This window comes from Danio aesculapii, chromosome 11, assembly GCF_903798145.1.
Source record: "Danio aesculapii chromosome 11, fDanAes4.1, whole genome shotgun sequence".
NCBI lineage: Eukaryota > Metazoa > Chordata > Actinopteri > Cypriniformes > Danionidae > Danio > Danio aesculapii.
The window spans coordinates 41,346,393-41,371,539 of record NC_079445.1 but is presented as its reverse complement, the minus strand read 5'-3'; the positions used below and the strand labels follow the sequence as shown (position 1 = coordinate 41,371,539).

General features: G+C 38.2%; 1 protein-coding gene across 2 annotated transcripts in view; it reads left to right on the top strand.

Moving 5' to 3' along the window:
* Positions 1 to 4,167: 4,167 nt before the first annotated feature.
* Positions 4,168 to 25,147, top strand: part of tnfrsf1b (tumor necrosis factor receptor superfamily, member 1B) — a 34,427-nt gene continuing 13,447 nt past the window's right edge. For both annotated transcript variants that reach the window (XM_056468399.1, XM_056468398.1), the window contains exon 1: positions 4,168 to 4,282. In XM_056468399.1, the coding sequence (XP_056324374.1) occupies positions 4,214 to 4,282 (69 nt within the window). In that variant the 5' untranslated portion in view covers positions 4,168 to 4,213. The remainder of the gene's footprint in view (positions 4,283 to 25,147) is intronic.

Genomic DNA, 25,147 nt, shown 5'->3' with positions numbered 1-25,147 from the left:
CCAATCTTAGGTTTGTTTATATTTGTGTTAGGGTTAGATCAATACAACCCAGCATTATTTAGAGTAGTGTTTCTCAACCACGCTCCTGGAGGACCACCAACACTGCATGTTTTGGATGTCTCCTTTGTCTGTCACAGCCAATACAGGTCTTTCAGTCTTTGCTTATGAGCTGGCCCTGGTTTTTTCAAAAGGTTTAATCCAGATAAAATTGATCCGGATTTAGTAATCCATTCTTTGCGATCTGTGATCACGTAATCCAGTTTACTTTTTGAGCCAGTTTTTCAAAGCAACATCGGATTGGATCAATCTGATCCGGATAGGAACTTTTCAGGAGCACTAAATCTGGATAACCAGTGCTCAAACAGGATAGGAAATCACAATGTAGAACTATAGATATGTAAAGAGCAACAAGTAGAATAGCCAGTAAGGGGTAAATATAACTTGAAATGAAAACACACACATTTAAAAAAACTAAAAACAAGAAAAACCCCTCCCATTCTCTTCCAGCAGTCCGCTCATCTGAGACCTACAACACAAACACTGTACATTGAGGATATTTATAACAATTTTTTAAAAAAGTATGGCGGTAAATCACTGCCAAAATTAATCGAGCGCAGCAGTAAAACTAGCTTTACATACCATACAGATCTAATGTGGATCATCATAACCTGCGTCCAATCCCGGCTAACTTTGGGAAAGGGCGAGTAACCAATAGCGTTAGAAATAACAAGTAAACGAAGTCCCGCCCCAGGACTGACAAAAATCCAAAAAGTTTCGCATTAACTGAGAAAAGAATCAGCGAGCAAGCGCAAGATCCCCTGTGGACGCGTGAGCTGTAGTTTCCTCGTGTGTAGGCCTGTAATCTGCTCGTAGTTCACTTTTCCTCGTGCGTAAACATCACTGCTGCGCTCGATTTATTTTGGCATTGATTTGCCGCCATAAAAAAGACTTAATGTGAAAAACTCCACAATAATTTCAGACTTCCTCATCTGATGTGGAGAGACCAGCTTGTCTGAGCGTAGCCTTTAGGAGGCGGATCTCAAGTCTGGCCTTGGTTTGCTGCAGTTTGGTCAGAGTCAGTTTAATCCGGATTTTTTGGATCAAAGTGATCCAAATCCTACAAAAAAGGTCTGAAAAACCCAAACTAAAGGTTTGATCCGGATCAAAACCAAGATTGGATTACACGATCTAATCCAATTATGTAATCCATTTTCAAGATTTGATCCAATCCCTTATCCAAAATCCTAGTGGATTACTTTTGAAAAACCGGGCCCAGATGATCTGAATCAGGTGTGTTTGATTAAGGAGACATGGAAAATGTGCAGCGCTGGTGGTCGTTCAGGAACGTGGTTGAGAAACACTGATTGAGGCCTCGGTCACACTGAACTTTTTCGCTCCGTTGACTTTCAGTCATATGCAAGAGCATGCGGTAGACCGGAAATGCAAGCTCGTGCAACAAGTTTTGCAGTTTGCTGCATTGCAAAGTTCAAGCTTGGTGAACTCTGATGTGCAAAATTGCATCACATGACTGCATGAGACCAATCAAAGAATCGCTTGCTTAACCACATCTAATGTCTAATCATCCTGTTTAATCCCGCCCTTTTTCACAGCGCCATACCACAATTTCACATACTCAAACTCAAGTGTGACCGCGGCATTACAGTGATGATGTGGAGTCATGACACAAATATGGTTATTGTTATATTTATTGTCATCATTTCTGGTGTGAACGAACCTATGGGCTAAACTAAGAGCTGGGTTAAAATGTAATTTAAATTGAATGTAAAAAATTAACCCATTTTGAGGTTTGCCCTTATTTGGGTTAGGGTTATGGTTTGGGTTATATTAATACAACCCCAACTTTCTAGAGTGATGTTAGACACTTGTGGAAATGGTCATGACACAAATATGGTTATTGTTATATTTATTGTTATCATTTCTGGTGTGAACAGACCTATAGGCTAACCCAACAGCTGGGTTAAAATGTAATTTAAATTGAATGTAAAAAAATAACCAATTTTGAGGTTTACCCTTATTTGGGTTAGGGTTAGGTTTATATTACTACAACTCACACTTTCTAGAGTGATGTTGGACACTTGCGGAAATGGTCATGACACAAATATGGTTATTGTTATGTTTATTGTTATCATTTCTGGTATGAACAGACCTATGGGCTAACCCAACAGCTGGGTTAAAAGAGTAATTTAAATGTAATGTCAAAAATTAACCCATTTTTAGGTTTGCCCTTATTAGAGTTTGGGTTATGTTAATACAACCCCAACTTTCTAAAGTGATGTGGGACACTTGCGGAAATGGTCATGACACAAATATGGTTATTGTTATGGTTATTGTTATCATTTCTGGTGTGAATGGACCTATGGGCTAACCCAACAGCTGGGTAAAAGAAATGTAATTTAAATTTAATGTAAAAAATTAGCCCATTTTAGATTTGCCCTTATTAGAGTTTGGGTTATATTAATACAACCTACATAAAGGGATGCGGGACACTTGTGCAAATGGTCATGACACAAGTATGGTTATTGTTATGTTTATTGTTATCACTTCTGGTGTGAATGGACCTATGGGCTAACCCAACAGCTGGGTCAAAAAAGTCATTTAAATTGAATCTAAAAAAATAACCCATATTTACGTTTGTCCTTATTTAGGTTAGGGTTAGTGTTATATGAATACAACCCACACTATCTAGAGTGATGTGGGGCACTTGTGGAAACAGTCATGCACAAATATGGTCATTGCTATACTTATTTTCATTTCTGGTATGAACAGACCTTTAGAATTTAGTCTGAAAAGGAATCAGATACATTTGATCAGACACAGATTAGATGTCCAGATGATATGTATTTGATTTAATACTCTATTTGGAAATGAAAGGGGGGGGGGGGGGGGCATATTTTATGCGGGGTTTTGTGTGAAACAGACACAGTCGGTGTCAGATGCAAGTAAAAAACACCAGATTTTTCTTTTGCCAGTGTAAATTCAGCCAATTAAGAAATGCACATGATGTACAGTATGAATAGTTTTAATGTGTAAATGTTCAAGAGTCAAGCGTCTGCATCAGTATGTTTCTACACAGGCTTTTTGTTGCACATGAATGTGGGTGTTTAATATGCATATATAAAATACCCAACCTCACCTTTGGAAAGTGTGTGATTTGACTGCTGTAGGAGGGCATGATCAGCACAAATGTAACTTTGCTCCACTGCAGCACATCTCTAGGGTTACAATACAGACAGTGTTAATGTTCACTTCAGCTCCTGTGTCTCGTTTCAGCTTTATTTATTTTGCTCTGTTTCATTTTTATGTTTATCTTGTCATTGTAAAAACAAATGTATGTTTATTGAAGTAAATAAAGTTCATCATATCTATATATCTGTCTGTCTGTCTATCTATCTATCTATCTATCTATCTATCTATCTATCTATCTATCTATCTATCTATCTATCTATCTATCTATCTATCTGTCTGTCTGTCTGTCTGTCTGTCTGTCTGTCTGTCTGTCTGTCTGTCTGTCTGTCTGTCTGTCTGTCTATCTATCTAACTATCCGTCCGTCTGTCTATCCGTCTATCTACAGTATCCATCCACCCCTCCACCCATCTATCTATCTATCTATCTATCTATCTATCTATCTATCTATCTATCTATCTATCTATCTATCTATCTATCTATCTATCTATCTATCTATCTATCTATCTATCTATCTATCTATCTATCTATCTATCTATCTATCTATCTGTTTGCCTGTCTATCTATCTATCTATCTATCTATCTATCTGTCTGTCTGTCTGTCTATCAGTCCATCTGTCTATCTACAGTATCCATCCATCCCTCCATCATCAGTTTATCTATCTATATTACTTTATCTATTTGTATATCATTCTGTCTGTCGCTATTAATTTTTGCATCTTACATTTGAGTGATATCCCTTGAAATTGTTTAGTCAAAATAATTTACTAGACTTGAACTATATATATATATATATATATATATATATATATATATATATATATATATATATATATATATATATATATATATATATATATATATATACACACACAGCTGTTTATGCACGCGCGGACTTCAGAGGTCTGGGTCTGACGCACGCCACGGCGCTTCCTGGATTTCACCATTTCCGAAACGCGATTCATGCGAGAGTGATGGTCAGTGAGTCGCGCGGGTCTCTGGAGGATCATGTTGATTTTAATCGCACGGTTATTGTTGTTATTCATGACGGTGGTGTGGCTCATGGCGGAGGGAAAGGTAACTAACAGCTTTATACGTGTCCCTGACACAATCTAATGATTCATTCTACAACTTATTTAACTTTCATAAGTTTGTTTTGATCGTTATGAAACGCTTCATCTGAATAACACTAAACGAAAAACACGCTCGGAGTCTAATGTGTGTCGTTGAGATGAAAGTTGTGCTGATTTTCAGTTGTTTTGCTCCAGCGCTGTTGGAGTTTCCATGGTTGTGTCTCAAATTGAGTTGCTATTTGTGTATCACGTGCTAATTAGGATGCTTATTTTGGAAATCTGGAAAATGAAGTGTGTTGCCTACGTAGTCATCATTGTGGGTGTCAGAGAAGCATCATGGATTATGTCCACTGACTTCTGATTTGGATTTCATACACTGTAAATAATGCTGGGTTCCACATAAACAATGTGTGTTGGGACAACATAAAAGAATTAAGTTAGCTTAGTTTTTACAAATTTAAGTGGGTTGAACATAAAACAATTAAGTTGTCCCCCCAAAAAAACTCAAGAATTGTGTTGTTTCAGCTTAATTTAAATAAGTTGTTTGAAAAAACAGCATATTTTTTTGAGTGCAGGCGTGTTTTTTAGGCGTGAACTGTAATGTCAGGCCACGGGGGCTTCGGGGGGTTCGACCGACCCATCCCTCACTGACAAAGGTCCAGAATTTGTCCCTTACATGAGCTCATTTGTCCAATTTTGACTGCTATGCCATCATAAATAGTGAATATAACCCATCAGAAAAGGTTTTAAGACCAAGTGGAATCCTTCAGTGTGACTTCAGCTAATCAGTTTTGGCCAGTGCACACAATTATTTTTCATGAGTCCAACATCAGCTGTGCAGGAAAACATACAATCTGATGAAGCGAGGTCATCTTTCACTGCTGTATTGTTTTGAAATAGAGAAAATATTTTACAAGTAATTTTTATTCTAAATCTTGAAACAAAAAAAATCACCAATGAAAAGGTGTGAAGCACCAAAAACGGCCAATATTAAAATGAATTTGAATACTATTTTGGCTATTGTTGTTATCCATGATTTTTCAAATGTATTTTTTTGGTTATGATGACCATCCGACAATCTATTTAAGCTAAAATAGTGCTTGAAATATCACTAAAATGCAGTATTTAAGTCTCATAATTAAATAGTAGCTTAAATGAGGCCTAAAATTGCAAAAAGGTCCACATTTTGAGAAAAAGAACCACCCTTTTCACCAGGCTGGCTACGGGCCTGAGTGTACATACTTTCAGTGCAGTGGTCACTATTTGAATCTGACTGCCTATTTTGATGGTATTGGTTTGGGAATGACCTTAATACCTGCGTATTTGGAAATCATGATGCAAATTGTGCTTGCAGGCTATTTTTGGATGGGTTTTGGATTACAATGTAAGCTGGACATCATAAGTATTTCTATGAACGTGTGCCTTCACAACATTTTCATGTGTAATAAAAGAGATGCTGCCTATTTAAATGCAATTTTTGATGAAAGTTGTGCTGATTTTCAGTTGTTTTGCTGCAGCGCTGTTGGAGTTTCCATGGTTGTGTCTCAAATTGAGTTGCTATTTGTGTATCACGTGCTAATTAGGATGCTTATTTTGGAAATCTGGAAAATGAAGTGTGTTGCCTACATAGTCATCATTGTGGGTGTCAGAGAAGCATCATGGATTATGTCCATTGACTTCTGATTTGGATTTCATACACTGTAAATAATGCTGGGTTCCACATAAACGATGTGTGTTGGGACAACATAAAAGAATTAAGTTTTTACTTAGTTTTTACAAATTTAAGTGGGTTGAACATAAAACAATTAAGTTGTCCCAAAACAAAACTTCAAGAATTGTGTTGTTTCAGTTTATTTTAAATAAGTTGTTTGAGAAAACAGCATATTTTTTTGAGTGCAGGCTTGTTTTTTAGGCGTGAACTATAATGTCAGGCCACGGGAGCTTCGGGGGGTTCGACCGACCCACCCCTCACTGACAAAGGTCCAGAATTTGTCCCATACATGAGCTCATTTGTCCAATTTTGACTGCTATGCCATCATAAATAGTGAATATAACCCATCGAAAAAGGTTTTAAGACCAAGTGGAATCCTTCAGTGTGACTTCAGCTAATCAGTTTTGGCCAGTGCACACAATTATTTTTCATGAGTCCAACATCAGCTGTGCAGGAAAACATACAATCTGATGAAGCGAGGTCAACTTTCACTGCTGTATTGTTTTGAAATAGAGAAAATATTTTACAAGTAATTTTTATTCTAAATCTTGAAACAAAAAATGACCAATGAAAAGGTGTGAAGCACCAAAAACGACCGATATTAAAATGAATTTGAATACTATTTTGGCTATTGTTGTTATCCATGATTTTTCAAATGTATTTTTAAAATATTGCTTGAAATATCACTAAAATGCAGTATTTAAGTCTCATAATTAAATAGTAGCTTAAATGAGGCCTAAAATTGCAAAAAGGTCCACATTTTGAGAAAAAGAACCACCCTTTTCACCAGGCTGGCTACGGGCCTAAGTGTACATACTTTCAGTGGTCACTATTTGAATCTGACTGCCTATTTTGATGGTATCGGTTTGGGAATTACCTTAATACCTGCGTATTTGGAAATCATAATGCAAATTGTGCTTGCATGCTATTTTTGGATGTGTTTTGGAATACAATGTAAGCTGGACATCATAAGTATTTCTACGGGCCTGAGTGTACATACTTTCAGTGGTCACTGTTTGAATCTGACTGCCTATTTTGATGGTAGCTTTGGGAATTACCTCAGTACAACTGCGTATTTGGAAATCATGATGCAAATTGTGCTTGCATGCTATTTTTGAATGTATTTGGGAATTCAAAGCATGCTAGACATCATAAGTATTTTTATATACGTGTGCCTACACAACATTTTCATGTGTAATAAAACAGATGCTGCCTATTTACACATGATTTTTTGGAAATGAGCACCAATGCTGTATTTCTGGCATGTCCAAAAAATACCATGTAGGCAAATTACCGGGTTTTAAGTTAGTAAGTTGCAGTAAGTAGCCTACATGGGTGTTATTTTCAGTAAAATTGAGCATGGGAAATACCAAGTGACCTGCCTACATTTTAGGCATAATGCACGCCTACATAGACAGCAGGCAAAGTGTGATGAACATATTAATTATCTTAAAACCTGTGTGTCTATGCAGTGTATATAAGCAACATGTGCAAATCTAGTAAAATGTCTGCCTTTTAGGCATCTCAAAGCAAGTGCTGCCTATTTAGACAGAGTGCTGGCCATTTTTAGCATAAGCTCCTCCAATTAGACCACATCATAGAGATATGCTAAACCTAGCAATCCACCAACCTAGATGGTATATTTAGTGAATATCACAATGGAACAAACGTGGTTGCGTAGATGGCATCGTTAGACATGATAAAGCTTAAAATACTGCCTACGTAGACAGCATTATTGGACGTCTTTAGAAAGTGTGCAAGACATCATGGGTGTCTCTACAGAATATTTTTTATTCGTAACATGAGCAGAGCTGGGACTATATTTTGATCATATATGTTTCGATAACACACTTAAACATCTTAAAACATGACATACCACCTACAAAGACAGCATTTTGGGCCTCATCCCCTTACTTTAAACTGTAGGGTCATCCTACAAAAAAAGCAAGCTGCAAACTTAGATGGTATTTTTAATAAATATCACAATGGATCAAACGTGGCTGCGTAGACGGCATATTTAGGCAGCATAAAGCTTAAAATACAGCCTATGTAGACAGCATTATTGGACGTCTTTAGAAAGTGTGCAAGACATCATGGGTGTCTCTACAGAATATTTTTATTCATAACATGAGCGAAGCTGGGACTATATTTTGATCCTATATATTTAGATAACACACTTAAACATCTTAAAACATGACATACCACCTACAAAGACAGCATTTTGGGCGTGATATGAATAACACAGATATGATATGAATAACACAGCTTATGAGATAGCACAGCATTTTATGTATAACATAAGGAGAACTACCGATATCCCTACCTGAACTGTATCTTATGCTTCTTAAACAGTGTGCTGACTTTATAGACGTCATTTTGGCCATCATCACCTTACTTTAAACTGTAGGGTCATCCTCAATAGTAAGCAAGCTGCAAACCTAGATGGTATTTTTAATAAATATCACAATGGATCAAACGTGGCGTAGACGGCATATTTAGGCAGCAAAAAGCTTAAAATACTGCCTACATAGACAGCATTATTGGACGTCTTTATAAAGTGTGCAAGACATCATGGGTGTCTCTACAGAATATTTTTATTCGTAACATGAGCAGAGCTGGGACTATATTTTGATCCTATATATCTAGATAACACACTTAAACATCTTAAAACATGACATACCACCTACAAAGGCAGCATTTTGGGCATGATATGAATAACACTGATATGATATGAATAACACAGCTTATGAGATAGCACAGCATTTTCTGTATAACATAAGGAGAACTACCGATATCCCTACCTGAACTGCATGCTTCTTAAACAGTGTGCTGACTTTATAGACATCATTTTGGCCATCATCACCTTACTTTAAACTGTAGGGTCATCCTCAATATTAAGCAAGCTGCAAACCTAGATGGTATTTTTAATAAATATCACAATGGATCAAACGTGGCGTAGATGGCATATTTAGGCAGCAAAAAGCTTAAAATACTGCCTATGTAGACAGCATTATTGGGCGTCTTTAGAAAGTGTGCAAGACATCATGTGTGTCTCTACAGTATATTTTTATTCGTAACATGAGCGAAGCTGGGACTATATTTTGATCATATATTTAGATAACACACTTAAACATCTTAAAACATGACATACCACCTACAAAGACAGCATTTTGGGCATGATATGAATAACACAGATATGATATGAATAACACAGCTTATGTGATAGCACAGCATTTTATTTATAACATAAGGAGAACTACCGATATCCCTACCTGAACTGCATGCTTCTTAAACAGTGTGCTGACTTTATAGACATCATTTTGGCCATCATCCCCTTACTTTAAACTGTAGGGTCATCCTCAATAGTAAGCAAGCTGCAAACCTAGATGGTATTTTTAATAAATATCAGAATGGAACAAACATGGTTGCGTAGACGGCATATTTAGGCAGCAAAAAGCTTAAAATACTGCCTACATGGACAGCATTATTGGACGTCTTTAGAACGTGTGCAAGACATCATGGGTTGTCTCTACAGAATATTTTTAGTATAACATGAGGAGAACTACCGATATCCCTACCTGAACTGTATCTTGTGCTTCTTAAACAGTGTGCTGACTTTATAGACGTCATTTTGGCCATCACCCCCTTACTTTAAACTGTAGGGTCATCCTCAATATTAAGCAAGCTGCAAACCTAGATGGTATTTATTGTGATCGGTAAACATCGGAAAAAACGTGCCTAGCTATATCGGCCATTAAAGTACTATTTACAGCATGAGCAAGACATCATTAGGGGGTATTCAAGTAACCTATTTTTAGCGTCATTGGTCTAGTCGAAACGTGTTTACTATCTAAATGATAAGCATGAAATTAACCAAGCGAACTGATTGTAAAGGTTGATTTTTGCTCACAATTTTAGCCTCAAAACCACAGCCTGTTTTAACACCGCATAAGCTCCCTAGATATGCAGCTCTTTAGATAATAAGACGCAGCCAACCGGTATAATGTCAAGTTGTTCTTGTGGTTGAGATTGAGAGGGTGGGGGAGTTCACATATGCATCATAGCTAAACCAAAACACGTCCGCGTACTTTACCAGTATGAAGGTAATGCAATCTGGGTGTGCAGGCATGTTTCTTTCGTTTGCATTTCAAAAGTGACACTGCAGGTTCCACTTGCTTTACCTGCTGTAGTCTACTTGCCAACTGTAGATTATGGGGAAATGAACTGTTTAGAAAGGTGCTGTATGTAAGTTTAGGACTCCTCTAAATCATAAAAACGCAATAATATGTTTGCATGCATATTTAATAAACATGCTGAGTGAACATAGGTGAAAAACAGTGTTTAAAGTTAGCATGAACGGGGCGTTGTAGAGACTCATTTCAGTATGTTGATGTACCTAATGAGTAGGGGGCGGGGCTTGCTTTTGCCTGTCGTCCTGCATGGCGAACTTAACAATTAGAGAGGGTATTAATATGTAGTTATTATGGAAACTCTCAGGTTGACGTCAACAGAAGGAGCCACTCCAAATGCAGAAGCAAATGAGCAGACTTTCATTCAAGATTACCAAAACAAGGTTTTTTTTTCAGTGGTTACACTTGGACGATCAATTATTCACCTTAATAATAACAATATGAGCTAGCAAAATAAACATTGTACATTTTCATTTCAGGGGTCTGTTTTTTCCAACACAATCTCACGGTAATTCATAAATTTTTGATTTAGTGGCTAATTCGTATGAATTCGTACGATCTAATTCGTACAATATAGAATGATTTGCTCATCCCCAAATGACGGTTGAGTTTAGGGGTGGGGTTAGGTGCCACGCCTCCTTTTTAAAATCGTACAATTCCATACGACTGAACTCGTACGAATTCGTACGAATTAGCCACTAAACTGACAAAACGTAAAATACTTACGTTTTCTCGTGTGATCAGGCTGTTTTTTTCATACCTCACTTAAATGATCTAAGATAATTTGGCAGATCTGGGATCTTTAATCTTGATAATTGATCTCTGGCTAATTTGGTTCTTCAAATAAGTTTGTGAATCAGATTAAAATGTCTGGATGAACTGATCTGAGATCGCTGTGTGTGTTGTGAAGGACACATCTATCTATCCTTGAAATCATGATCAGCAATGCAATGATTGGCTGACAGCACCGCAGCGTAATGACATCTGATCATATTAAATTATCTATGCGAGCAAAATTACATCAAATTAGCAGTAAACAGTTTGTTAAATATAATAACTTTCCACATTTGTTGTGAGCTGCAGGCTTAACACTTTCAGTATTTCGTCATTTTACTTCGTTTTACATATTAAGTGGATTTTCTTTATTATAGTAACCTATAGGCCTATTTGAGTTTCTTAATCGGTGTAAAAAATAACTAACTTAAATAAACTTTTGCAAAATCACCGTCATATTAGCTGTCAAAACATGTACATGTTTTAAATTAAAAAAATTAAACAAACAAACAAACAAACAAAAAACAGTCTAATGTTGTGCATGGCTATTATTATACACAAATTGTAAAAAAAGCTGTTACCTTAAAATAGTACGCATTTGTATCTAAAAAGTCCATAATATTAAACATTCTCTTTGAACCCCTTGGGGATAGAACCCCCCCGTGACAGTTTTTGTACTTTTATTTCGGAGAACAGGGGTCTGTTACTCAATCAACTGGATTTGGTTATTGACGATTTGACACGATCCAGGATCGCTTCGTTCTTTAAAACTCATCTGAGAGTTGTTGTCATAGCAACAGTTCTGGTAGCTCAAATCTGCTCGGGAGTAGGCTCATTTCATTTAAACTGGATTAGATCGGGTCAGTTCAAGCAAAGGTGATAGTGAAAGTATACCAAATGCTGGTATTTTCTTACCGTAGTAGTTATATACACTTGGGAAATTAGTATATATAATGTTTATTTATATATATATATATATATATATACATACAAACACCGATTAAGAAACTTGAGTGGGCCTCGGCTACTATAATAAAGAAAATCTTCTCTAAATATAGAAATAAATACATTGTTATACATTGAAATACATGATGAATACTCTTGACACATGAAAGTGTAAAGCCTGCAGCTCACACCAAATGTTGAAAGTTATTGCGTATCATATTTAACAAACCGTTTACTACGAATTTTATATAATTTTGCTCATCTGGATAATTAAATATTAATCGGATGATGTCATTACGCTGCTATGCTGTCAGCCAATCATTGCATTGCTGATCATGATTTCGAGGATCGATAGATCTGTCCTTCACAACACACACAGTGATCTCAGATCAGTTCATCCAGACGTTTTAATCTGATTCACAAAGTTGTTTGAAGAACCAAATTAGCCAGAGATCAGTTACCAAGATTAACAGATCCAGGATCTGCCAAATCTCCCTCATTTAAGTGAGGAACGAAAAACGGACCCCAGATTGCGTAAGTTTAATTTCTATATATTTTTTTAACTATTTACTATTTTCTCAAGTGTATAAAACTACTACTGTAAGAAGATTTGGTACATACTCTCAGCATCACCTTTGCTTGAACTGACCTGATTTAAACCAGTTTAAATGAAATGAGCCTACTCCCGAGCAGATTTGAGCTACCAGAACTGTTGCTATGACAACAACTCTCAGATGAGTTTTAAAGAACGAAGCGATCCTGGATCATGTCAAATCGTCAATAACCAAATCAGCAAATTAAGTAATCCACGTACGAAGAACAGAACCCAGGCAGACTTTGGCCCAATCACAATTTTATTTTTGTACCCCTTCCCTTCCCCTTGCCTTTGGCCCTTAAAACAGAGTGTGAAGGTGAAGGGCTTCAAAATTTACCACTAAGTAATGGGACACCACTACAGCACCCGCACACATCATCATATGTCGTCGCGATCTCTTGCTTCATATGAGATCGACGATGGCGACTGCTGTAGTTAATCCAGTTGCTTTATTTTTTTGGTATTTATCTTCATGAAATCACTGAAGGCAACAATGTCATGTTATCATGACAGTCTAATGTGGCAATAAGATTGTAGCTGTACTGTGCATTTACACCGTATATATTAAATATATTAAAACATGTGCTTGTTTGTCGTAAGAATTCGTAATAATGACAGAATTTGTGCATCTCCTTCAGGGTGCATCCGACTTCGGGGTGCAGCCATGCTGCCTTTGTGGCTGGTGTATTTTGGGAAACTTTTGTACCCCTTTGTGTCGAGTGTGGTCCTGAAAAATCTCTATTTCGAGGGCTATCTACCCCATCCCCTTAGCCCTATGCTAAGGGGTAGAATTGGGATTAAGCCTTTAAGTCCGTCATGTTCCGTTTTGGAATGTCTTTGTTTTGGTCTCTATAACCAGCCCACTACAAGTTTACCCAAATATATTTTGCGACCTCCCAAGGAAAGTAGCGACCCTCGAAATGAGATTCAAATTTAGATCCATAAAAATACACAAGGGGTGGCTCAGTGGGTAGCGCTGTCGCCTCACAGCAAGAAGGTCGCTGGTTCGAGCCTCGGCTGGATCATTTGGTGTGGAGTCATTTCTGTGTGGAGTTTCCCATGTTGGAGTGGGTTTCCTTCGGGTACTCCAGTTTCCCCCACAGTTTGTAACAAACTTGGTCGGTGCTGAGAGGCATGAGAGTGTTTACAAGTGTCGAGTCTCGTGGAGGAGCTCCAGATGGAAAGTTTTGTTTTGTGTTTGCCTCATGATTAAAGTTGTTGCACGTCCGCCAGCTCCCGCCTCAAAATGAGCGAGTTTTAGCTACTAATACGTTAGGGTAGCGTTCAGAAAAAACAAAACACCCACAAAGAAACCCATTGCAGCTAGCATTTCGGAAGTGTTATTGTGTGCAGAGCAACACAAACAGCACACAGAAGTATCAATGCACCGCACAAGGCATGTGCCGTGGGTCACGTTGATCACTCGACGCAGGAGTATAATCCAGCCTTTAGAAACTGCAGACTAAAGAAAGCTGAATGCATCTGGCAATCTGATTGCAACATTTCAGGGTGTTTAAAAAAGCAGTATGTGCATGCACTTTGTATGCAGTGAGTTGCTGGAATCATCTCAGACTGATTTACAAGGGCACAGAGACTGTAAATGAGAAGCACTCAAGCTCTGCTCTTCAGGAAGTCTGCTGGCCTGTATATGTAGGTCGTTTCCCAGTAACACGCAGCAATTTCCTGAGCACTCATCACTTGTCTTAAACAATGCCTGTGGTTTTAGAGATGATGCAGTCATTTTTCGTAACATCTAATCGGTGATCTGCGGATGTACTTCTGCCTCTGAAATCTTCACAAAGAGATTTTTTTTTTAATTTGGAAGTTGACTGATCTCAGATGATCTGTTTTCAGTTGTATATGAGTCATTCGTCAGTACTTGCCACATGAATCGAGCGTGATGCTTGATTGCAGCAGATTAAACCATTCTGTGCAATTTGGTCTGTGGCAGAAAGTGCAATCCTCCATGTGACTTCCTTTAAAAGATGCTCAGATCAGTAATGCTGCTGATATACGGGCTGCAGGCTCGTGTTTATCAGGGATTCAATCATTTGAGGCTTCACGCTGAGATTGCTGAAATACTGTGGTCCATAATGTGGAATGGGTTTTGCGAGGATGCTTGTTTGACCTGAGTGATTGCTTCTTTTGTTTCTAAGGAAGCTGTGAAAATATGCTCAGTGTAGCTCATCATTCATTCAATTTCTTTTCGGCTTAGTCCCTTTATTAATCTGGGGTCACCACAGCGGAATGAACCGCCAACTAATCCAGCATTTGTTTTATGCAGCGGATGCTCTTCCAGCTGCAACCTATCACTGGGAAACACATACACACTTATTCACACACACACATATACTACGCACGATTTAGCCTACCCAATTCACCTGTACTGTACACGAACGCAGGGAGAACATCCAAACTCCACACAGATACGCCAACTGACCTAGCCGAGGCTCGAACCAGCAAATTTTTTGCTGTGAGGTGACAGCACTACCTACTGCGCCACAGCTTTGCCATAGCTCATCATGCTAAAATAAAATGTAATGTTCTCCACTTAACTGTGTAATCCACATGAACGACGAGGCTTTATTCGCCCTCCATTGTGGGAACCCCAGAATTATTAGGAGCTGCCCAATACCCCCCAACCCTCCACTCTTCACTTTGTCTGTGACATAAACACCTCCATCACTCTTCACTTTTGTCTACAACATCCCACCCCCCTTGCGACCCCCACCTCCCCACACTTAACTTTCATCTGTGACACAACAATGCCCCCGGCTCCGCTCTTTACTTTCGTCCATGACAACTCGCCTCCCCCCGGTTTTCACTTTCATCTGGAGCACCATCGAAATGTTGTCATAGGGCCCGTCCGGCCAGCGGTGCCTCTGTTTGTAGACATTTTAATGAGACTGTGCTGAAATAAGCCCAAATTTAGAAATATGAACAATCAAAAATAACAAGTTATTTAATTCTGAATATATGACTTACAGTGAAATGTAGCAGAATAAATATACCAATGAATATATCCGCTCGACTGAGTGCACTCGTTTAATTGTTTATTTATTTAAAAAGGGAATAATACTGCTTGTGAAGTTAGGGAATCATTTTAGAAGTTTAAGTCATTTTAATAAAGCTGGTAGGATTGAGCTGGTATCGTTAATGTCCACATGGTATAAAATGAATGTGATGTTATCTGGAATTATTTTTAGTTGAGCAAATGTGCAAATTAAAATAAATAAAAATGAAATAAGCAATCTTTTATCGTGTTCGGTGGGACTTCAACAGTATTGAAGTACAGAAATTCAATAATCAAATGTAAAATAACACTGCGTATTTTATTGTATTAAATAATAAACACGATTAACCTTTGTTAAAGCAGCAAACTTTAACATTTCTTGTGCCCAAATGGTTTAAATTGACTTGCAATTGTACAGTCGAGCAATTCCAGTGTTATTGATATGACATTTGCCGTAAAATCTCAAAACATGAATTGACAGAGGAAGTATATATGTTAACATTATATTGAAACATCTCTTTATATTTTTCAAAACAACTAGCCGCAGAGTTACGGGAGCAGAAAAACATCAATCTGTAAACATTATTAAAATTTAAATGAGGAAAATAAAGATGCGTCATGGGTGTGACAAAAAAAGTCTGGAAGTTTACAGTACATTGTAGAAATTCTGTGAATTAAGCCGCACAAGCCTAAAGATCCGATGCTAATCAAAAGGAGAAGAGTTGGCTCACTATAGAACAAACATGATTGATCTGATTTGACATTTTTGCATTTATGAGGGAAAAGCTTCGTTATGAATGTGACGTCTCTCTGTTATGGATGTGACGTCTCTCTGTTATGGATGTGACGTCTCTCTGTTATGGATGTGACGTCTCTCTGTTATGGATGTGACATCTCTCTGTTATGGATGTGACGTCTCTCTGTTATGGATGTGACGTCTCTCTGTTATGGATGTGACGTCTCTCTGTTATGGATGTGACATCTCTCTGTTATGGATGTGACGTCTCTCTGTTATGGATGTGACGTCTCTCTGTTATGGATGTGACGGATGTGAAATTGCAATTTGTGTGATTTTGGTAAATCAAATATAATTGTTTGAAAACACTGACAGAGACATTTTTGAGTATGTTTAAAGCACTGTAAAATACAAGCCTACACAAAAAAAATGCAGAAACGTTTTGGTGAAAACTTAATTATTTTCATGGCAAGGTTGACAATTGGATGGAATTGCTCAGTCACAGTCTTTAAAACACATCCAAATAAAAGTCTTTCATATTATTAGTGTTTTTTGGTTATTATAATCCCAATTAGACATTGCAGATCCTGTAATGTGACTATAACAGATACTTACATTGGGATATCGATGCTGAAACGATATACTGTGCAGCCCTAGTTTACACACAGCTACCCAGAACCACCTTTTAGGTGAAAAGGGGCACCGTTTAAAAACGCACAGCTAATAGGCCTACTTGCATTTTGGTCTCTCTGCTCTTCACGCGAGGATGCTGGGATCTGTGGAAATTCTGTGAGATTCCGAGAGTTTCTTAGGAAGTCTTCATGTCGTGTGCGTGGAGTTTGCGTCGCAGATTTGAGGATCCATCGAGGCATGAAACTATACTGAGCTTAAATTTCTGGAAAGAGAACAGACTTGGAGATCAGTACAGAAACAATTTATGATCCTCTGGGAGTAACCTTCTGCATTTCTGCATGAAGATTCTGGAGCGGTATTGAGTTTAAGATGTTGGTCAGGTCACGCCCACTCTCTCCTGACTGACCAGTGGTTTAAGAGAGCTTCTTGGGCTTCAGACTAATTGGTGTCGAGGATTGTAAGTCATTCTAGCAGTCCTCTCCTCTTGAGAGTAGTTAAATGTTTTATTTATAAAATGAAAAGGAAAAATAGTTTCTAACAATGAGTAGTCTCTTGTTGGCCTGTTTATCAGAGCCCATCATGGAACAAACAATATATAAGCCTTGAAAATTATGCAGATACTTAATATTTATTGATATTAAGCTAATGATGATAAGCTAAGTGCATTGGTTACAATTTTAATGTTAAGTTTGCAATCTGTTTGAAGAATTGAACAGAGTGGAGGAACTATAACGTCACCTTGTAGGCCAATCGGCTGCTAGCAAAAAACTGGTTCCCTCGATAAAATCCCCATAGGATTTTCTCATAGTCTTTTCGAAGATTGCAAATAATAAGCTCTGTGTTCAAACACTGTTCATTACACTTACATGTTTTGTCCAGCTGGATAATCCTCACACGATAATATAACTTTTAGCACTTTTTGATCTTAGATGCAAACGCAACAACTAAAAAGCTAACATTAGGCTATAAACGGACTACACTGCCCTCGGGGCGCTTTCCTGTGACGTCAACATCACCCTGCTAGATGACTTTTCAAGCTTATTTTAAGAAATATGGTCCATGACAAAGATTTACTCTCTTGGTTTATTATATTATAATCCTACGTGCTTTTTGGATGTTTTTTACGTAGGAAATACATTTTATTTTGCTTTACAGTTGATGTTAAAGTTTTAAAACTGTTTGTATAAATGTGCCTACATAGTATTATCATAAGACACATTTAAATAAGTCTATCGCTCACGCGCAAACAGCCCGCTTACCTTAGTAATAGTCGACAGAAATAAGGTGTGAGGGACAGCTATCAAAGCGCACCACACAGCGCCATGCATTTTAGAATTCTAAACATAGGTTTCTATCAGGGTACCAACACCGGCTCCGCAATTCAGTGGCTGTCGGCGGTGCCCAGCCACGACTCAGGACACTGTTCATATTCCTGCCATGCCACAGAGCGCAATCTGATTAGTTTCATGTTAAATATCATGCGAATGTGCGCGTCTGGTGTGTGATACTTTTAACTGTCATGTGCGCGCCGTGTTGCTGCCCCGAGCGGCGCTTCTGGTGTGCAACCTGCTTTACAGTCTTTAGAAATGTCTACACACAATATGAATTCCCTATTCGAAAAATACTACAAACAATAAAATAGTATTCATGAAAATTCTTAAATACCAGACAAAATGCAAATGTCCAACGCAAGCGGGCTGCGTTCCAGACCAGTTCAGCTTGATGACATATAATGTCTCCAACACTGCCTGTAGTCCCATTTAGCAACTTGATAGTAGCTGTCTTTTTTTAAATAGCGTAACCGAATAATAAATCAAGAGTGTGACGTAACTGATGTCTTTTCTGTCATAAAATAAAACGTGAAAGTATCTTGAGTTTGTGTTAGACACAAACCTTATTTAAGCAATTTAACTGAAATTCCATTTAAATTACTCATTGACTTTGGGACGAGGGAACCGGAACTGCTAAAATGCTAACTCGCTTCCGGGTTTTTGCATACAAATTGATGTCATAGTTCCTCCACTCTATTATAATAGATGTTTTTGATGAATTTACATGGTTTTGACCACCAGGTGTCGCTAGCGTGGGCTGTTTCAAACATTGAATCATTTTGCGAAGCAATAGGTTCAGTTGTTTCAATGCTTTAAAAAGCTTTGTTTATTTCATCGCTAATAGAACATTCATTCATTTTCTTTTCAGCTTAGTCCCTTTATTAATTTGGGGTCACCACCGCAGAATGTCGGCAGCTAGCTCTCTGCAACTCTCACATGGTCACCCACTGAAGCTAAGCAGGGCTGCGCCTGGTCAGAACCTGGATGGAAGACCACATAGAAAAGCTGGGTTGCTGCCGGAAGGGGGCGCCAAACCTGCGGTCTGTGTGGGTCCTAATGCCCCAGTATAGTGAAGGGGACTCTATACTGATCTGTAAGCGCCGTCTTTCAGATGAGATGTTAAACCGAGGTCCTGACTCTGTGGTCAATAAAATCCCAGAATGTTCTTCGAATAAGAGTAGGGGTTTAACCTTGCGTCCTGGCCATCCTGGCCCACTGGCCTCTGTCCATCATGGCCTCCTAACCATCCCCATATCATAGTGGGCTTCATCGCTCTTTCTCCTCTCCACCAATCAGCTGGTGTGCGGTCTGGTGCAATATGGCTGCCGTCGCGTCATCCAGGTGGATGCTGGCTTGCTGCACACTGGTGGTGGATAAAGAGATTCCCCCCAATGTGTAAAAGCGCTTTGAGTGCCCAGAAAAGCGCTATATGAATGTAAGGAATAATTATTATTAATGAACCGCCAACTTATCCAGCATATGTTATACGCAGTGGATGCCCTACCAACTGCAACCCATCACTGGGAAGCACTAATAGAAGAGTATTTTATATTTTGCTGACTTATGCACTTATCACTATTGTATTGATGAAATCGTGTGCTGTGTGTTCATGCTAATGATGTCACATACATTTGATTTCTGGTTTAGTTTTACGGAAAATGTGGAAACACAAAAGATGCTTTAATATGTTGTGTTGTTTTATCAGACCGCACAGAGCAGCGTTATAACTGAAGCCTGTTATGTATTTAGTGTGATAAAACAACGCTGGTTCTTCTCTATGTGATCATGAGCTGAAGAATTGTAAATGGTGGACTGTGGCATAATAAAAGCTCTGCTGCTTCCGTGTCATGCTCAACTCGTCCATCGAGATGATTTCTGCAGGAGTCCTTTAGGTTGATGAAGACCACAACTCTCATGATTACACACTAAGTCACTGCATCATCAAACGGTGCCTTTGTTTGTTGTGAACCCGCCCTCTAGTGGTGAAAAATCACACACTGTGCTAGGATTGTCACGATACTGGAATTCGGTACTAATCTGTAGTGAAATTTTAAAAACGTCCATTTCCCACGAACATTTGAGCGCGTTCTCAAACACTTTACTGAGTGTAACCACAGATACAGTGACACTGGAGCATTTTAAAGCCACGATTCATCAGCGGATCGTTCATATGTCAGCTTATAAACAAACCAGCTGATCGAAAAGACTTTGAAACGCTCTAGTGTTTCTGTATCTGAGGTTACGCTCAGAAACAGTGGTGAGTTTAGTGAACTGATGACCTTCACGGCCAATCACAGTCATTTCTGTTGAGCACGTGAACACAATGGCCAATCAGCTCGGTTTAAAAGCGTGCTTAACATCGCTCAAATGTTAGCGGGGAATGGAAGTTTTTAAAATTCCAGTATCAATTGGTACCACATTCCAGTATCGTGACAAGACTATACTGCCATTAAGGGTAAAATGTGACTTGATATATGTTTTGGAAATCAAACAATAACCAAATAGTACTTTACATGCCACCATATTCATATCATTATATAGCCTGTTTCATATAGTATATTTTGTGTGGTCAAACAGAAAACAGATAAACAAATGCTGTATGAGCAGTCAGAAAAGTTCCCGGTGTTTAACAAAAGTCCCTTGCTTTTCCTCTGTACTGTTTGTCTGCTCTCCCGATCTGAGTTTCCCAGTCATGATTGTTTTATTTTCCCACACTAATTTGCAGATTATTTAACTAGTTAACAGTCATTTCCGTCTAATTTCACTTCTGCTTTTGTTTTGCTCCGTCATAACTGTTCATTTGGAGTTCTGCAGTCTTGAGTTTGTCTGCAGAGCTCTCAGGATATGCTCAATCTGAAGGTCATTGCAGGACAGGAAAAAAAAACAACAAAGGAATCTTTTGTCTTTGACATCCTGCATTGAATGACCCACTTTGACCATTCATATTGGTTTCCACTGTATAAATGCAGAGCGTGTGGTTGGCTTTTTACTGCGTAGGTTAAAGGAGAGTAGTATCTCTTGTAAATAGGTCTTCATTCTGTCGTTTTCCTATAGATGGGTTTGACAATGTGATGCAATGTTTTTGCAATCTTTTCAGATTTTGTGCGTAGTGTTTTAGTGTTTGATTGTGATTTAGATGGAAATTTATGAATGGCAAAATAGGGATTTTATTTTACAATACTTGTTTCACTCTAAGAAAGACTGGGTTGTTTTTTGTGATATTTTATTTTATTTAACATTTATAAGATATTTAACAAAAACAGCACAATACCAATAAAAAGAAGAAGAAAAAACAGTACAGTATAATTGACATTATCCCCCCCCCCCCCCCCCAATGAGGGATCGTCTCAATTACCAAGTATTCCTACATATATACACACAACATATGTAGCATAAACATAAACATATAAAATAAGATGACAATATTCACTTTTAAAAGAAGTCAGTGTCATGAATATAAAAGTTAGAGATGAAAATTTACAAAATTAAAATGCTCAATTCCCAAGAGTCTTAAGATAGGTCCCCATGTGGTTTACTGGGTTGTTTTAACCCAACGTTGAGTCTAATATAGACAAACCCAAAATTGGGATAGTTTTTTCAATTTAATTGATTAATTTATTATTTTCCTTTGGCTTAGTCCCTTTATTCATGAGGGGTCACCACAGCGGAATGAACCGCCAACTTAACCAGCATATGTTTTACTCAGCGGATGCCCTTCCAGGTACACCCAGTACTGGGAAACCAGTTCAATTTAAATTACACCATTTAATTCAGTGGTTGAGTTTGTCCATTTTTGACCCAACATTGTGTTAAAACACCTCAATATTTTCAGAGTGTTGGTTGGATATTTTTAGTTTCATTGTAAAGTTATTCTAATGCACCTTTGGATAATCAATACAGGGCATGAAATAGAAAGTCTGAGGCATTTAATATATAGAGCCAGCAACATCTGTGAGTTGGGGAAATCAAGTTATTCAAATAAAGTGAGGTGTATAAAATGAGTGTTTATTTTTGGTTCTATCATCACTAGAAATAAGTTCATTAATTGATGAAAGCTTGCAGAAGTGTAGTGTTTCTGTTAAACGATAATGACTTGATATCATCCAGATAAGTTAGCTTATATGTCACTAGATCAAAGGTGCCCGATCCTGTTCCGGGAGATCTACCTTCCTGCAGAGTTCAGCTGCAACCTTGATCAAACACACCTGTCTTTAAATACCAAGTGCTCCTTCAGATCCTACTTAATTAGTTCATGTGTGTTTGATCAGGGTTGGAGCTGAACTCTGCAGTAAGGTAGATCTCCAGGAACAGGGGCTGTTTCTCAATATGCGTTCTTCAGCAGTCTTGCGTCCTCGTGTTCTCGTGTAACGTCATCATCATCCGCCAAAGTTCAGTTCCAAAACTCAAGACTGCAAGAACAGAGGACGCGTAACACTTCCAGGATGTGTTCTTGATATCAAGGATGCATCGATGCAGACTTGAGCACCGAACTCGCTCTAAAAGTCCCAGAAGTCACTGCGACGGGGAAGCACAGCATATTTTATATAGATTTATTATTAAAGTTCAGAGATATAACTTATTTGTCTCTGAAGTTTCCCTAAATGAGATATTAGCTGCGTCCCAAATAGGACACTATGCACTTATGTAGTATGTACTTATGCACTTACACACTCAACAGCAAAGTATCTGTATGTACTGTAGTGTCGTCCCAAATGGAACACAGATGTTTTTTTACTAAGCGGAAATTCAAACCGTTTCCCTGATGTGAAATAAATGACCAAAGTACCAAATAATACCTGTCATGATTATAACCACATTGACCATCGGGAGGCGCTATAATCACTCTCGTAGGAGAATTTTGCTTTCACAATATAAAATAAGTAAAGTTATCCAACATGTGTACCTGATCGCTCTGCCTCTTCAACTATGTGAGCAAACCAGCGGGTGTGTGAACCAGTTGAGTGTGTGAAGTGTCCATCATTCCACACTTCATTTTACCGGTTGAATGAGTGCATCATCTAGTTAATTAAGGTGCACTTATTATTATTAGAGTTTTCGGTGTGAACGCACTACTTACACTATTTATACTACAAAATGGCGTAGAATAGTGTATAAATATACGATTTGGGATGCACCTGATGAAAGTAAACATTACCATGAAAATCTTAAAGGCGTAAACAGAAGGTTGTTTATTTGCTAAATTTGTATTAATTAGTTTTATTTGTATTGTGCAAATTAAATTTGTACGTTTTTTGTGCATGTTATATATATATTGAAAAGGGGAAAACAATAAATCGCTGTATGAATGCTGTAATGTTTAAATAAAATTTCCATTAAAAATACGGGAAGGTCATGTGACCATCAGGAAGAACGCAGCATCTCATTTCTCACAGCACGCGTTCTCTGTTCTCGCGGACTCCTGAGTTCATTCTTCCGAGGTGACCTAACAAGACCAGTCTTCATAAGAACACGAGTCTGTTCTCTGCTTTCTTGGAATTGAGAAAGAGCCAGGATTTGGCAACCCTGTGCTAGATACTGAGCCTCTCTGTAGGTGATGATACGTGGGGCAACTGTAATGTGGGTCAATGATGTCAAATTTGGGAAACCAGGTGGGACATGGGTCAACTAATTAGGTCAGCAGGATCTAAAAGATTCTCAATAGCTAAACTACATCACACATGATTGCCGGGCTGCATTGTTTAAAAAGTTTCCCTGTTTATCGTAACCCTACGACACTGTTTACACCTGGTATTACTGGTAAAACCTCTGAATGTGGTTGAAAGTGGTCAAACTCAAAACCCCAGCATTTTAACATCCGTCTATTTGTAGTTCATCTAGGGCTGGGGGGTTATGGGCAAAATAAATAATATCACAATTGAGAAAATGTTTATTTGGAAATGTTGAAGGGGACCTGTTATCCCTATATTTACAAGATGTAAAATAAGTCTCTGATGTCCCTAGAGTGTGTGTGTGAAGTTTCAGCTCAAAATACCACACAAATAATGTTTTACAACTCTTTGAAAGGTGAGGTGTCACCATAGCATCAGATTCAAAGCTCTAATGGCGGGCAGCTGCTTCTTACTAAGAGCTGTCTATGCTAATGAGGGAGAGATTGTCACTAGTGGGCGGGGCTTTCCCCCTCTGATGACACATGCAAAGGGAGAATGTCAATCAAAGTGTTTCTTTATCAAGTGTGATTATAAACAATATAATTACTTCATTTTTACCGTTAAAAGCTGGTAATATTCACAGACTCTTGCCACACAACTGTGTTTACATCTCTAATAATAGTGATTTTTGCATAATAGGTCCCCTTTAACTGATTTCACACTACAGCAGAAGATAGAATCAACTCACCTAATATAAATATTAACTGGTGAAAATATTAGTCCTCTTGATAATGTCCAAAAATAAGTGTAGTATGTTGAACACTTCAACACTCGTAGCTTTGCTCGTGTAGCGGAAGTGGAGGAGCTATTGGGTGCTGAGGTTGGATTCATTCATTTATTGTGGATTGTGCAAGCAAAATTCTCCTACGTTAGTGATTATTTCACATCCCAAACGTAAATGCGGGACTATGTAGTAGTTTGGTCATTGACTTCACTTATTTGGCACCTGTTAAACGTCGAGTGGGAAACAGTTTAAATTTCCATTTGGTAAAAAAAGGTAGTGATCCATTTTAGAGCCGACACAAAACTCGTATGCTACGCGGTTGAGTGTATGAACGTAAATTGTGCCATTTGAGATGTATCTACTTGTAGGTAATCTTGTGCATCACGGTTACGTTCGTCTTTCACTATATACCCAAGCAGTGGCGTCATTGGCTTCTCTGGGAAAAGACACACAGTTGTAAATGGTGACAATATAAGGAAGTGGTGCGCACTGTTGCGTTCACAAGACACATGTCCAAATATCAGTTCCTGATAATGCAGGGAAAATGT